The 16,597-nt window shown below is 41.2% G+C and overlaps 1 protein-coding gene across 1 annotated transcript in view; it reads left to right on the top strand.

Annotated features, from left to right (window-relative positions):
* Positions 1-16,260, top strand: part of IQCA1 (IQ motif containing with AAA domain 1) — a 104,253-nt gene extending 87,993 nt beyond the window's left edge. The window contains exons 15-19 of the mRNA XM_009887584.1: positions 1,910-1,996; positions 6,038-6,215; positions 9,488-9,726; positions 14,161-14,215; positions 16,202-16,260. Coding sequence (XP_009885886.1) covers positions 1,910-1,996; positions 6,038-6,215; positions 9,488-9,726; positions 14,161-14,215; positions 16,202-16,260 — 618 coding nt within the window. The remainder of the gene's footprint in view (positions 1-1,909; positions 1,997-6,037; positions 6,216-9,487; positions 9,727-14,160; positions 14,216-16,201) is intronic.
* The last annotated feature ends 337 nt before the right edge of the window (positions 16,261-16,597 follow it).

The raw sequence follows: 16,597 nt of genomic DNA, 5'->3' as shown, positions 1-16,597 counted from the left end.
AACGAAATGCAAACAGTCCGTTAAGAAGCTGTAGGTTTCTTTTAGCAACTCAACTACACCTGTATTTTTCTTTCCAAGTCTTAATTTTACAAAGAATGTCAGTTATCCCATCTATGCTGTTTGATCATGCTACCACATTACACTGCTTTCATCACTTGTCTCCAAGCCTGTTTACAGACATCCAGGAGCTAACTGAATTCACCTGCAAGTGTGAATCAGTAGGACTGACTTGCATTTTCCTGCAGGTGTCTGAGCCCTTGACTAGCAGGATACTCAGCAGAAAATCCCCGAGTGAGGCTGCTGCACAGCTCATTTCAATGAAAGCCACAAGCCTGCCCTCTCAAATGTACCTTGCAGACTGTGTGCGGGCTTATGGAAGATACCAAACATACCTCTGAAAATAGATAAATAGGAGATAGATAAAAAACATCTGGCCTTAAAGTGGCGGGTATTATTGCTGTACAATTATAATTTGTCATTTGATTCCAGCTTGCATACTCAATGCACTGCTGGACTGAGAAGTTACCCCTTAAGTTGTAAACATTCACAAAATTGCATAGGTCCGCACATCAGTTTCTGCAGGATTTTCATACTATCTTTCATGATACAATGTTTTTATTTTTTAAATCTTCATTATTAATGCTAAATATTTAAGTTCCTGCCTTCCAACAAAGGAAAAAGCTCATTTTTCCTCAATTAAGCCATTCTGAACTTGGAGGTACCACTTGACATAGTCTAGGACTGACAAGTTACCACAAATAAAGTGTCACATGCCAAAGACAGCATTGTTTCCACTTCGCCCCATCAGCAGGACAGCAGAGCAAACAAGTTTAATAGCTGTCATCTACTATTCTTTTCCCCTATCTTCAATCCATTTTTACTGTACAACACACATATGCTTGGTGCTTTTGAAATGTGTCCATAAAAATGAACTGCAATGGTTTGAAGAAAGGTGTTCATGACTTAATTCTTCCTGCACTGGCTGTCAGTCAGACACTGAACTTATGATGTATACAACCTATCGATTTTGTAAGCTTCCTTTCTGAAAGCGGCAGTTTGAACTGGGGGGGTAGCAGGACAGAAGAATGCTGTCTCTTTCTCTTTGCCGATTGACTCCTCGAGCCATCACTTCTGTTGCTGAGCAAACAAGCACAGCTCTGAGAGCCACTGGAAAGTGATTAAAATTTGGCAGCAGAATGTCTAAACCACTGGCGTTTCTATAGCAATAGGGAGAGTGCAAGATGTGAAAAAGCCTGTAGCATTGCTGCCATCCTGCTGTGAACCAGAGGTATAGTGCCTCTGACTTCGGAGCCGGAAAGCCCATTTGTATAGGACACCCCCTCTTTCTTCAAATTTAACAAGTTCCATTTTAATTCTTGGGCTAGCTGCAAATTAAACACTATTTTGTAAGCCAGAAGATTGCATATCAGCCTATTTCACTTAAAGATTAGTACCTTTGTTTCTCGTGCAATAGCCACATCTTGCCTGTCTCCCTGTCTCTGTTGCCCTCAGAAAACCAGGGAGGGATCCTATGTGCAGGGCAGCCAGTCTGAAGCTGCTGGTGGTCTATAGTTTGCCATTGAACTCCATGTCTAGGCTTCCTTTTGCAGAACTGCAACTGAATTTGGATTGAGAAATGCAACATAAGCATAGCAGTCAAAATGATCCAATTTGGGTTAGGTTCTTATTGTTAGATTCTTAACTAGAAGCTGTTTCATTTGGCAAGACTGCTGAGCAGAGCCAGTGCTATCCATGAGTACTGAACATTTCTGGAAAAAAATAAACCAGGCTAATTTTAGCTGCTGAAATATGGATTCAAAAGCTACTATATATAAGCTATAAGCACCCAGGTATGAAACTGTAGCCATTTTAATCAACTTCTTGCCTTCTCTCCCCCATTTTCTCTCAGGTGGCTAAGCATTTGCAGCCTTCAGTCGTGTGGATTGGAGACACAGAAAAAATATTTTCTAAAGCCGTGCTGAAAGCTGAAGAAGAGGTGAGTTGCTCCTTTTTTATTCCAGTGCAGATAATTTCTCCTGTTGCATTACAGCCAACACAAAAGGACAAGTATATTTCTTAGCTTAGCACATACCAATATGACCAGACCTGCCAAAGCTTGCTTGATAATAGCTTGTCTCACTAACATTTTTTTCTTTTAAGAGAATCTTGTGACTTCTTAAGAGCCCCCAAGAGGTCACATTTCTCTCCTATACACCTATACTTGCTTTATTTAAAAGTAGTCCAGTCACTGCTCATCAGTGCACTGAAAAGTAGAAGAGAATAATGGAGTATTTCAAAATATGAAGCAAGAAACTAAAAGTTAAGATGAGCTTAAAATTGTTCAGCTCTATTAATTTGAGAAATTGGATGGAGCCAAAGTGAGCAATAAAGTAACAAGGATAAATTTCCACTGTGCAAACAAAGAGCCTATGTTAAATAGTTATGTTTACAGATTATTTTCTTTGGGCTTCCAGGAGTCCTATTGCCATTGCCTCCATTCCTTCCTCCCTTGTGCAGCTTCCCCACTAGAAAGAAAATTAAAACACTGCCCAATTGGCAGAGCAACTCAACCACCACAGCAGATAGCAATTCACCTGAAATCCTGATTAGATTCATGCTGCTTGCAAAATATTTTACTTTTAGAGCTCCGTGTGAAAAATTGAACCTTTTTTCTTAAGGTGAGATCTGTGCATTTAGACTGTGGGATGGACGCAAGCCTGTATTTTGGAAGGCCAATGAAGCACCACCGTGGATGAGACTGTTCCTTCTGTGAGGGCTGGATGAACAGATGGGTGTGCGGTGGTTGATGCCCTCTAGTGGTCCCCACGCCAAAAGGGAACCTTTCTCTTGGGCTCAAATTTTGACAGCAAGTGCAGATGGGATTAAAATTAAGACTAGGGGCCAAAGATTGCCTCAAGTGATGATCTTCGGTAGCCACCCATGTAGAAAAAATTTCTCATCCTGCCCACCTCAGAGTCGGGGGTATCACCTCTGCTTCTACTATTGCATCCCAAGATCTGCAGGTATTTAACAAATACCTGTGTTCTTGGAGGGAGTGGACAGCTTCAGGCTTGAAGTCACTCACATCCAAGATAGTTCACAGCATAACCAATATTTGGAGCCAGAGAGCATGAAACAGGAGGGACAGGCATTGGTAACTGGCTGTCTGGGGAGCCTTCCACTGGAATTTTGGAGAAGATCAGCCCTCAGAAGCCAAAGTGAGTGAAAGTCGCTTTGCACATCCCAGTGTGACATTTCTGGCACCATGACTGAGAGCCTCGTACAAAGAAGCCTTAAATTCTTCAAATATCCACTAGAAAAGTAGTCTCTCTCCAGTCTTCCCCAAAGGATGCAAAGCAGTCAAATAGCAAATATGTTATGGTAAATCCAGTTGCCAAGGATGATGTGCAAGCAGTTCAGCCACTCATAGTTAAACAAATAGGGGTCACCTTCACAATTCACCTCACTTTTCTCCAGCTCGGGTCCACATGATGGCTGAAATCATAGCTTGCCTCTTCAACAGCTCTTCTTGCTACTGACACATTTATTTCAAAGTGGAGGAGATATTATTAGCTTTCAGGACATAGCCCTGAAATGTATGTGCTATGGACACACATTAGTTTCACAGGCATAACAGGAGCTGCTGACACATAAATGCCAGTCTGGCTTAGCAGGCTTAACATGAGTTGAGTGTTTAGCTTGGTCTCTAATACTGGGTCAATCATTTAAAATGTTAAAATTAAGATTCCTACAAACTAAGCAACGAACACTTTTGTAACCAACTCTAGATCAGTGGGAATCCGTGAATATCATTTGTCAGCCAAAAAATTATATTCTAAGTGCCAGGGATAAATTAGGATTTATTTTTACGAGTGAGAGGTGAAATAGGAGTCAGACAGTTGTTTTAAAAGTTCTCTGCATCTCCTGACAGAGTCAGTTTTTCCAGTTTTTCCACGCCATGCCTCACTTGAAGCAACTGTTATGTTCTATCAGTCATTTCAGTGAGATGGGATTCCTCTAACCCCCCCCAGCCTAAAATAATTTGATAATTCTGTTTTCTAGTAATATTGATGTTCTCCAAGGTGTTTCGAGACGTTTGTACTTCCTTCCCATACACACAAAGAGGAGGAAAGATTGAAGCCTATGAGTAGCAACAGTTATATAAATCACAGAGAGTAGTTTAGCCAGCATAAAACATGTTAAAAACAAAGTAAATCCACACTTCGGTCATTGCTGTGACCAGATCTCCCTGGCAGAGCAAAGGTGGCAAGGCTGGCTAAAACTTCCAAGGTAGATATCTAACAGCAGCTTGTTTAATCATCAGAGAAGCCAAGTTCATTACCAAAATCTTCCCAACAAGGGAATGGCAAAGTTTGGACAAGAGCTTGTGATTTAAAGTCATGTCCTCAGACAACAAACATACTGTTTGGTGTAGACAGACTGACATCCTTTCTTTCTGAGCAAGAGAAAAGTCAAGACTTCTTTGCTCCAGGGCAGACCTACTGTGCTTACAAGGCACTTTCTTTGGGAGGGAGTGCAGGCACCCTGCTCTCCTGGGAGCGTTTAGGCACCACAAGGAGGAGATGAAAAGATGGCAGCTGGCGTTGAATGACAGCCACAGGAATAGTTCATACAAGAGCAAAAACATGAGCTGGATGTATCATCCTGGCAAGCAACATGTCCATGCTCTAAAGTGGAACCTAAGTCCTAGTGCTAAGACAAGCTCAACTTATCGTGATTAAGCAATTGGCAAACTTAGGAAGATGCATACTATGACCATGAGAATAAAAAGAATGAGAAGACAGACCTATTGTAATTAAGACAAGTTTAGCTAGAAAATAGCTGTGTGACTCTCCCTGAAGACTTTTGGGATTTCTTATTGATTTCCCAATTTCCCTCCTCTGTAGCTTTCACTCCAAAGAACAGAGCTTTGTCTCCTTTTTGTCAGCTGTCTGCTACTGCAGACAACAGAAAAATCGGATCACAAAGACTGAACATGTAGTGTAGGTTCACAGGTATTTATTATTGCCTTTCAACTGAAAAGGTTCGCAGGACATAATTTCTTCCTTATTGACATTAAGGAAGGCTGATCTGAAATTGAAGCTCAACTTTCTCAGGGAGCTACTTACTATGTAGTTTAAAAAAAAAATAAAAAAAAAAATCACAAGGTGGTCTAGAGAGTGAAGTTTTCAAGTGAGTGTTGATGACTTGGATGTTAAGTCTCAATCATTTCCAAAAAGAGGCTTCCAAGTCATTAGACTTCTGGTACGGGATCCTAACCCAGCTATTCACATATACCTTAACAGTACAGTGACACCACTGCAATTTGATTAAGCTTCTCCAACCAATAATCATGGAACAATAATCACTTGAACATTATCAGACATAACTATCCAATAACAGGTTTTGCTTGAGACTCATATTTATTCTAAAGTCAAACAGTAAATTTTTGCAAAGAAATGAATCCTGAGTTCAAAAAGCTGTGTTCTCAGGTTAGAGCCTCAGCACACTGGAAATCATAGCAAAAATTAGGGAGTGTATTTTTCACATTTAAACCATGGGTAGGAGTTGGTAGATCATAACCTCTGAGACCTGGGAGGATTCCATACCAGGTTACATGCCCCAGTTATTTTTCTATCTGCTAAGGTTTATCAGGTACACAGGTCCAAGCAATAATTCTCCTTAAACTGGAAATCAGGATTTCCTTCTTTAAATGAGTTGTTTCCTTCCAGCTTTTTAATAACAGGACCAGCAAATTCAATAGTGAAAGGCACTAGCACAAACCCACAAATACATAAGCAGAAATCAAGCGTTTACCTGACTTTCAGGAGAGAGAGGCTTTCTACTTAGGTTGAGCATCTAGTCTGCTTGTGCTAAATGTGTTCACAATTTGTGTTTTAATTTTACTACTAAAAAAAAAAAAGCACAAAATTCTCTTGTATACAGAATATCTACATACAGCTTCACCTCGTTAACGCTAAACTGTCAGCATCGATAACAACTCTTTCCTCCTTGTATTTACATGTACACAATGAAGATGAACCCGAAACGGCTAGAAAAGATCCTCCCCAAATTCCTTAAGGCTTTGAAAGCACAGGACAGAGTGCTGCTAGTGGGAACCACCAGGCGTCCCTTCGATGCTAATCTTAAACCTTTCTGCAAAGTCTACCAAAAAATTATTCTGATTCCCAGGCCTGACTACGCTTCAAGATTTGGCAAGTATTTCAAGCGATTCTGTTGATTGCTACTGTTTAAAATTCATGCTCAGGCATGAATTTTACTGTTTAAAAATCATGCTCTGATTATCCTCAGAATTTACTTTAACCTCAGTATGTATGCCATGTGTGAATTTTCAGTTAATTTCTGTATTGCCTAAATTTTCAATTCCTGAAAGTTTAGTTAATACTGATACAGGCTACCCCAAAGATTGGATAATAAAGTGGAAATTGGGAGAAGGTTTAAGATACTGTTCTGTAGTGATTAGCATTTCTTCATGAGTTGTTTAGCATGCACTGAGTTCATCCCAAGGTGTTTTTTCCCTGTAGAAAGCATAAGATCCTATTTCAATAAACACTTTCTATTTTAAGCTTTTCTTTTTGCACAAGGACCCTGAATTTCTGCTCTTCCTATCCAGATTCAATACTCTAAACAGTACACTTCAGGCATCTCCATAAGCAGAACCATGTCTGGAGGATGGAGTTTTGTCACTATCTAATTCCATTTTTGTCTTACAGATCATGAGAGAAATTGTAGTAGCATCCACGATTTTGCATGTCTAGTCTATCAAGTGGTGATAGATATGCCCTTCCAAAGTCTGACAAATTCATTGAGGACCCCATATGCTGAGAGTCAAAGCTTGTAACAAAAAAAAAAATCTATCTTTTATTAGCTCAACTTACACAGGTAGAAAAAAGACAAACTTCCAGGCATGCAAGTTTGGTTTCAGATTTGAGTCACCTTGAAGTCTGCAGTAGCTCAGCATTGACTCGAAAGAAATGCTCCAAAATAAGCTTAATAATGTGAATCAATTACTGCAGAAAAATGGTAGTTTGTCCAAATCCTTCAGAAGTGGATGGTAGAAGGGCTTCTGTTCCCTGAACTGTATTTTTTCCTATGTTTTAATCACAGATATTGTGTGGTTTAGTACACTTTTCGGGGTACTAAGGAGTCTGGATGTGGTGACTGGTAAACAGAAGGGCTGTTTAGGTTCAGTCTAAAGATAATGTGGAAAAAAGGTTTCTGGCTATTCAGAATGGTACCAAACACCACGTTAGGACTCTTAATGGTGCGCTGCTCCTACCAGCAGCTCCTAGCATGAATGTCCCTATTGATCACCACATCAAGGAAAGCAGATTCCCTTCATGCCACTGATTTCTGATGGATCATGTCCCAGCAGATTACAGAAGAGAAACCACACTCAGTTCAGACACCTCACTACAATTGTACCCTTAATACAACATTTCTCTGCATAGTCACCTTATTACAAAATCATACAACTATATTGTGAAGTCCGGTGCCTTTCATGGAGGCAGCCAAGGTACTGAGATGATGCATGTTTGGGCAGGCTCAGACAGGTTTTGACTGCCTAGCACATTGTAAATCTCTCCCACATTCAATAATTCTCATAGTGTGGATGGGAAATGGTCTCTAAGCAAGCTAACATGTGTTTCACGTTATGTTACAGCTCTGATAAATTGCTAACAGATAAAGGACATGAATAAGACCTAGAGTAAGGAGGCAATAGCAGCTGAATTTAGCTGTGTTCACTTCTGGGGATTGAACTGTCACATTCTGGGATTCTCAACACTAATTTGGAGTCAAAAACAAAGGGCCAGCTAACGAGATTTCAACTGCAAAATTAAGAATGCCCCAAAAAGTTAACTCTTGACATTTTAAAGCAGATTAAACTTGTAGCTTTACTTCTTTGACATTGTCCCATTTAAGACAGTGCCTGGTTTGTTCTTTAGCTCCAGTCTTCCCTGAAGTTCAATGGAAATATCATCATTACAGTACAGAGCACACACCTTCCAATCTTGACAATTTTCGGTGCCTGACACCTGATTTGAGAACTAAAGATACTTGTTTTGACAGAAAAGCCACGACATAACCAATATTCATAGCCACAGTGCACAACTGTGTCTGGTTGTCTGCTGCAGCCCTCCCCTTTGTTACAAACCAGAATATTCCGATCTATGCACAATGGAAATAGTAAATATACAGTGTAAATCATTGAACTGGAAGATTCACAATCCTATACTGGTTTCTTGCTATTAATCACCCAGCAAGTCAGTACCTCATATTACACATGAACCTACCTGTAACAGAAGCTGTGGCGCACAATACATGGCTGCACAGAAGTAGCACTTACTGTTGTCTGCATCAATTCCTCTTTTATGAATTAGTGATTTAGCCAGTAATTATTGAGCATAGATACAATTCAAGTGAAAGATCACAATTTGCCTGAGAAATGTAGTACAAAGTTGTCAATAGTTATGGGCACAAGTCCATAGTATCGACATTGCAATCGAAGGAAGAATAAGGCAGGTTTTTGCCATTATGTGACTGCCCCAACATCCAGTACCATTAACTTTTCACCCACTTTTTTCATACTACATATGAGCATTCAAACACATGATACTCAAATCACAAATTGTCTGTCTCATTCAAGAATCTTTTTAATCTCTATGCATAATACTTATTTTTTGCAAATGTTTTCATATAAGTCTTTAAAGGAAAGTATGGTGAGATGGCATCAAAGTTTTACTAAGTTTCTCTGAGACAGCCTGTTGCTTTACATAGGATAAAACAAAAGATGTTATTAGTCCTATTAATTTGTTTTTGGAAGCAGAATCTCAGGCACTTCACAAACATTAAGAAAACCTTCACGTCACAGAGGTTCACAGCTAAAAGATACAAACAGGTTCACCATTTAACTAACAAGCAAAATGCCAATCACAGAAATTTACACCTGGCCTTTGCAACATGTGCCTGCATAGCTGGAAGCTTTTGGCTTCCAAACCAGACATTGAGTCCCAATAGTAGCACTCACATCAGCAGGAGTAAACTATGGTCAGGGTCACGGAAATAAAAAGAAGCTGTTAATATAGGTACTTAACTCTACACACACAAATGGGAATATTCTGGACAAGTTCTCTTTCTGTGTATACACACAGGCATATTTAAGTAGTTCTCTCCATTTTTACACACATATCCACCTCACATTATGTGTCCTTAATGACTTTCTGAAAAGTACTGACTGGTAGCCAACAAACGATCACTAATGGTTTAAGAACGGATGTACCTAAAGGCCTCTATGCTACAAATCTGTAGATGAAAGAAACAGCAAACTAGAAAAATTTGAATCTTGGCTTTACTGACTGATATCCCTTATTTTCCTGTTTCTATTTCAAAATGCAAAAAATATTTCTCCTGCTTTCCTTAATGTATGCCTTTGGCATTCTCTCTTTTTCTGGGTCCTAATGAACAGTGCTATGGAAACACATCATCCTGCAGAATGGTGGAGCAATCACCAACTTGCTGAACATAAGCTGCCTAGCAAAGGTGTCTGATGGTTTCACCCAGGGACATATCGTCCAGGCGGTGCAAGCTGTCCTGAGCGAGCTACGCCTCCTGCAGATGACCAGGAAGCCACTGAGGACTGCTGAGTTCATGACTTCACTGGCCAGGCAGGACCCAGTGTACAAAGAGGAGGAAGAAACATTTAAGGTGACATTAAGAGCTATGTTAACTGGCTGTCTTTCATTGTCCCTTGCCATGTCCTTGTCCAGGCACATTTGATCTAGAGACCTGCTAATTCTGTTGATGGGTTGGCACATCACTATTTGAGTGATGATGTATGGCTCAACAGCACCAAACACCCATCTCCCCCATTTTGGGATGTTTGGCAGCCTGGGCTGCTGGACGTGCCAGGCCAATGGTCATTATTACAGGCAGCCACTCTGCATGGGCAACACGCTTGACATACTGCTTTGCTGAACCTACTGCCTGCACCCAGCTCATCTTAAACAGGGTGGCCTTGACATGCACAGATAAATTATGCGGGTGGCCTTGACTTGCACAGATAAATTACGCAGGTGGTATTAGTACAATGCATTTGTCCTTTTTCTTTCAGAGCTGACATGTTCAGCAAGCCTGGCTATGTTATCTTGAGGAGGCAAAAAACCTGGACATGCAGGGTCTGCACGGTGTTCCACATAGGGATCAAGTTCTAAGTCCTTATTTTAAATTATTTCAAACAAGGATTTTCTTATAAGAGTTTTCATTTCAGGGTTTGAAAAAGTGAGTTTCTGCCTCAAACTCCATCCCTCTCCCCACCCTCAGGGCTATAAAATCCTGAAGGTAAAACCTCATGCATTTGAGGTGCATTACATATACCTCAAATATACATGGATCACCCTGCAACAACTACTTTTTCCAAATGTAGATCAATAATAATTGCTCTTTCTTTTCCTAGACTAGGATTATCTTTATGTAGTGGTTAATTCTGCTTTCCATGTATTCCTTTTGGCATTGATGGGAACAGGTCTACAATCTATTTGCTGTTGTGACTTCAGTGTAGCTTAGGGACAGCTGAACTGGACTTGAACTAGTTAGTTGAGTGCAACACTACAGCTTAGCAGCACTAACACCCCAGAAAATTGCCACGACACTTGACTAAGGCATTTCAAGCCTACTAAACACTAGTAAAAGCCTTGGCCACAGAACAGGAAAACCCCGCTGTGTACCAAGGAGCTGCAGGCAGCCCATACCAGGGCCTCCAAATGGGATAGGACTTCTGTACTGAAGCCAAGAGCCCCCAAAAGAGCTTTCTCAGCCCCATACTCCTCCAACTTCTACCCTGACCCGCTTATAAACCATCCAGTTCTCCTGGCTGAAAGGTTTCCTTTTCATTCTGCTCTTTGAATCCCCACAGTGCCTTGCACAATAAACAGGATGCAGTTTCTAACAACTTTGTCCAAGTCTTCTTCCACTGCTAACCTAATGATAGTGCATATTTCTCCCAGCCCTGTTGAATACTTTCCAATTTCCATTTACAGCCATTTGGCTCACTCAACGTAGGCAGCATTTGTGATATTTGGCAAATTACTCTTTTTTCCTCATGCTTCCTATCTAAACCAATATCTTTCCTCAGGGAAAGGTTAATGGTTCAGTGTTGCAGCAAAGAAAAAAAAAAACCTATCATTCCCAGCTCCAAGTAGTAATCCATTTGTACCCTGAAAGATGAGAGCTAGTATTTAGTGTTAGTTTAACTTGAAAATATTATTCCACTTACTATATATGGGCCTGTTTTGTACAGCAAAGTATGCAGACAGCACTTCATTTTGAACACACCTAGAATGATACTGTCCTCAGCATCCCATGGCAATCATTTTCTTGCATTAATTACAGCCCTTAAGAAAGTATTTCCTTTTAAATAAAATTTCTTTGTTTCCCTTAAATGTCATGGAACCTTGCCCCAGCACCTGTAATATGGCACAGGGGAAGAGGATTGTCAAAACGGCCTTGTGCATTAATTGACTGCAGTATCTCCGTCTCTTGTCACACAGAAGCACCTCTTCCTGAGCCTCTAATCATTGCCATAGCTGGACCTTTTCTGTTGCTTTGCTTTGTCCTTTTTGAAGTGGGGCGGCTAAAACGCAGTATTCAAAGTGAAGATTATCACTGTGATGAATCTTTGATTTCTATTCACTGGAAACATGAATCTCCCTGTTTGACATTTATATTCTGACAGTGTTCCAAAAATGAATATAAATAATGCAAAATTTGTGATAATGTGATTTCTTCATTCAATTTACTCAAATTTCTGCCCCAATTATACATCCACATTTTTGAAATTATAAATTATTGCACCAGTGTGATTGATACAAATCCTTACACCGAAATAATAGTAGTCCTAGAGGAGCAATGGTATTCCAGCTAGCACACTAGTTCTGCCTGGCAGTGACTGGTACAAAATACTTTTAATGTATAAGAAAACCCATACGAAAGACCGTGGGCATGATTCCTCCAACAAGCAAACATTTTAACTCTGATCAGTCACTTGCTGCCAGTAACATACATCCCCAGTGCAGATGCTAATGCGTCGATGATAAATCTACTTTTATTTTTACCATATCTGAGGAGCCGGATTCATTAATCCAGCATAGCAGTTCCGCTAGCTGAAGAGTCAAAAGCAGCCCGTATCACATGCCAACAGGCAGGTTAATTTTGTGCATTGAAATATATACACAAAGAAATGAGAAGGGAACAAGAGAAGACATCAAGTCATTTGGCTCCTCCTGCCACATGCAGGAGTCCTTTATCAGCCACTTGGAGTGGGCAGTGAGGTGACCTCCCGAATCTGTATCTGCCAAACAGCACTTTCCACCCTAACAAGTTCCCAGCAAGCTGTTGGCAGGGTTTTGTTATTCTTTCCATCTCCCACTTAAGGAACATTATCCCCAGGACAACAAACCTTGGGGGGAAAATAGAATTTCTGTGACCTCATGGTCAATCACACATGGAAGGCCAGAGACATTGCTTGGTTGCTCCTGCTGCTGGGGAAGTCAATTCCTCCCTGAGCCAAGAGTCACAACCATCACCTTGTCTTTCTTATCCCACTCATGTGAAGGGCCAGAAACAGCCATCTCCAGACCTCCTGCCCCATCCTGTCCCAGGTGTGTCGGTTCTCCCTGACACAAGAATCGCCTGAGACGATCTTTAGGACAGTGAAATTCAATTGCTCAGGCCGCTGCACTGGGAGCCCAGGGATTCCTCCCAAACACCTCCCATGACACCATCTGGATGTGGATGTGTGAGAGGTAGCATGATGTTTTAATCAGTGGAGTCAGGGTTCTTGGAGGAGGGGTGCTCAGCTAATTCAGGCAATTAGAGCAGAGATCACAGTGTTAGGGCTGCCCAGCAGCCAGCTGGACGTTTGGCAGCTGTCAGACTTCATTTACCTGATGACAGTGTTTAATCTGCAAGACAAGAGTTCCAAATAGGGTGCCTGTCATCAGCCCCTTCCTGGGACCCAGAGGAAGCCTTTAAGAAGCGTGACACCAAGAAGGACCATCTGGGGCCAGGAGAGGAATATCAAGGGTTCTTCTTCCCTATACACTTCCAATACCTCTTCTCCCAACTGCTTCTCTTGCTGCTGCCCGTCTGTAACACACACTGGGAAACTGGACAAGGCAAATTCCTAAGGGTAGCCTTACCAGGCTCAAGCTGGAGGCAGCATTTTGCATGGATCATATGGAAAAGGCAGACTTACAGGGTACTGCATTGGTAGGAAGGTTGAAGATGACTGGGGACCAAGTGAAGGGCAGAGGAGACACAGTTGTGGCATTAATTAGTGGTCTGTGGTCAGAGGAAAGACATTCATTCCTGGGGCAGTGCATGGATGAATACAGTCAAGAAGGAAGGCATTTTATCAATCATGTCAACACCTAGTGGCATTTTAATCTCTGGTGTAGGCAGGACTTTGTTGATAAAGGTTCCTGCACGTACATATGGGGAAAGACTAATTCCTACACACTACTAACTTTACAGCATTGCCTTCTCCTTCACTTCACATTATTTTCACATGGCCTAGAACTGCCTTGTTGACATTGCAGTCCAGGAGCTTGGCAAGTTTGCAGAGCAACTATACAAAAATCATTTACAAGTCACAGGACTGTGAACAGGCATCTGAAAGCAATAAACAGGTTTTTAACGTTCAGGGTTTGTTTTGCTTCTTAAGCTCTCTCATTGAAATAAAAACTGTCTGGATTGATTTGCAGAGCCATGAGAAGTGCATGCTTTGTCTATTGCCAAGTTTCAGACCAGAGGGAGTTTTGACAAGAGCTATATACCTCGGAAATGGGGTTGATCATAGAAGTTCTAACATTTCCATAACTATAGCAACACAAATGGCCCAGCTAAGTATTCCTGTTAATGAGACACACTTCAAGCAAGCAATCGCTATACTTCTTGTTATAGTAATGTTCTCAAGAGATCTGAGGGTTTCATTTCTGCTTCTCCACAACCCAGCCAGGATTTTAGGAATTTTATTTTTTTTTTTTAAGGAATTCTCCATTGTACTAGTAAAAAGTTTCTTAAGTGTTGTTTTGGTTTTTATTAAGTTTTAATAAAACATACACATGCTTTTTGATTCTCCAGGCTTGGTATGCCAAGACACCACTGGGTAAAGCACGAATCAGAGCACTGGCAGACAGTGAGAAAGCAGGAAAAGGAAAAACAAAAGAAGGAAATAAAGGAAAAAGGAAAAACTAGCTTCCTCGAGAATTTTGCATCTGGCAATATCAGTCACAGTTCTACTTCACCGGAAAGGGGGAGATGCTAGGAAAGCAGACACTTCAGAAAAATGCACCCCAAGTTACAGCTATTTCAGGAAAGAGAATTCCTTTCTGAATGAATTTTAAAAAGTTAAAGAGTCAGATGAGACATCCATGTGACATGTAGCTCTCAGAGGATAAAGAGTTAATGACCACTGACTTGCTCAAGCATTATTTATTCTATGAGGTTTTAGGGGGCAGAGAGGTTCATTACTCAGGACTGTAACATGCCATCAACTTTTAGGCTATACTCATTTATTTCAGCAAGTAACTCTCCTTAAAAATTGATGTCACATTAATGTCTTTCATTACTTTAATATCCTATATGCTTTATAAAACTAACTGCTTTATATATCTGTAAGTCTAATGTGTTACAGTTCTCAATAAAACTATTACAGCTATAAAGACTGCTTTTTAATTGGGATGGATTATAAGACACTTAATGCAATCTACCACAAGCTGAATATTTACATAGCCACATGAGGACCAGCACTGTTTCGCCTTTTGATGCCTTATCATGGACAAATTCATATACGTGGACGTTAGCAGAAACCATCAATAAGCAGAATCAAAAGCAAAGTGGTCAGGTGGAGTTCATTTTGGTGGATGCCCTAACAATCTATTTTGCAACAGGAAACAATGCTCAATTACCTGGTTTGCACAAACAGCAATATATCTGTTGCTTAAAAAAAAACCCACGTCTGTGGCAGAACAGCAGCTGTAATGGCATTCTGAAGTAGGTCTGTTGAGCTTTCTAATAGGTTGCTTCATGCTGTGTTAAACCAAATTCACCTAGACCTGCTTCCACTTCTTCCAAACCCAGTCCTGCAAATTCTGTTTGCGTAACCCACCCATAGGTGAAAGTCTGCCTCATCACATCCAGACCCCATGCACAAAGGCACGTACGGATGTAGCCTGAGTATCACAGTGGCTATTTATGTGCTCGAGTAGCAAAATGGGAAGCTCTGTGGCGGGAACGTCTTCTGCACAGAAGGACCTGAGACACTTGGAGGCAGAGATTTCCTGGTCTTGTGCTTTTATGTAGTACCTCCTACTCAATAGAGTGCATTAGGCCTAATATCCAAATATCACAAGTAGCAAGTGCAGGGGACTAAACCTTCTGAGAAACACAACGAATCTAGGGGTCCATGATAGCATTTGATAGTGTTTCAGTTGATGGGCAATCTTGTTTACTCACAAATCAGCAGTTTTGGGGGTAAGATATTTAGAAACAGTGGTTAGAAAACCCTAAAGCTTGGGAGCATCCTGCATGATACCTATGGAGCCGGCACCACCTTTATGTCAAGTACAGGATCTCATTCACTGGGGTCTTCTACAAATAAGATCCACAAATACCTGTTTTCACCTCTAACTGCAGCACACCTATGTTGACTGGACAGCAAGTAACTCACAATATCTATTTAACTGGAAATACAAGGCACACCATCCCCAGGGAGTCAAAGGACCTCTCTATACCACCACTATAGACAGGCTGGGAGGTGCAAAGAAGGCTGCATTGCTGTGGGAAGCTGCTCAGGTTTCCTCCAGCACAGACCTGGCCAACCTGCCTTTGGGGGAGGGCAGGCTGAGGACAGCACATCATACCTGCATCGCATACACTCGGCCAGATACTGAGCATAATTCTCGGTCCCAGAGCAACTGCTCACTGCTTATTAAGACCTTATTGATACATCTTCCATGTAAAAGGGATTGATCACATTTTAGACATTTCTGTATCTTTGTACTCTACATCCCAACCCCTTGCTTCCCCTACTAGAACAGAGTAATTTCATCAAAAATATGATGCCGAGGGACTTGTAGAAAATGTGCTCTTACCCGGATGATGAGTATGCGACATGTTTTAGGGCAGAACCTGCAGAAAGACAAAACCCCACCTGAAAAGCTGCTTGAGAAGCTGCTCTAACCAAGCTTGCTGGGAAGGGGATGATATTGACCTTCACCTGCTCCTAACAAGAAATTCACTGGAAAAAGATGCTCCTGGAAACAGAAAAGTCAAAAAAAAAAAAAAAAAAAAGCCCTGAAAGATTCCCACAGGCAACTACCCGCACAGAAAAAAATTCAAGCACTCCTATCATTGAGCGCAACAGAGGGAACTGCATGGCTCTGGTTAATAAAGTGAATTTTCTTCCCAAGGGTAGGATAGGCTGCCATGCTATCACAGCAGATGGGATAGAGCCACCCCGACCCAGGCTTTTTGTGATCCTTTTTGGCGACATTTTGCTGTCTGGTACAGGGTTCCC

The sequence above is a fragment of the Charadrius vociferus genome, unplaced genomic scaffold, assembly GCF_000708025.1.
Source record: "Charadrius vociferus isolate BGI_N301 unplaced genomic scaffold, ASM70802v2 scaffold136, whole genome shotgun sequence".
NCBI lineage: Eukaryota > Metazoa > Chordata > Aves > Charadriiformes > Charadriidae > Charadrius > Charadrius vociferus.
The sequence above is the reverse complement of the archived record's forward strand: the minus strand, read 5'-3'. Positions and strand labels throughout refer to the sequence as shown.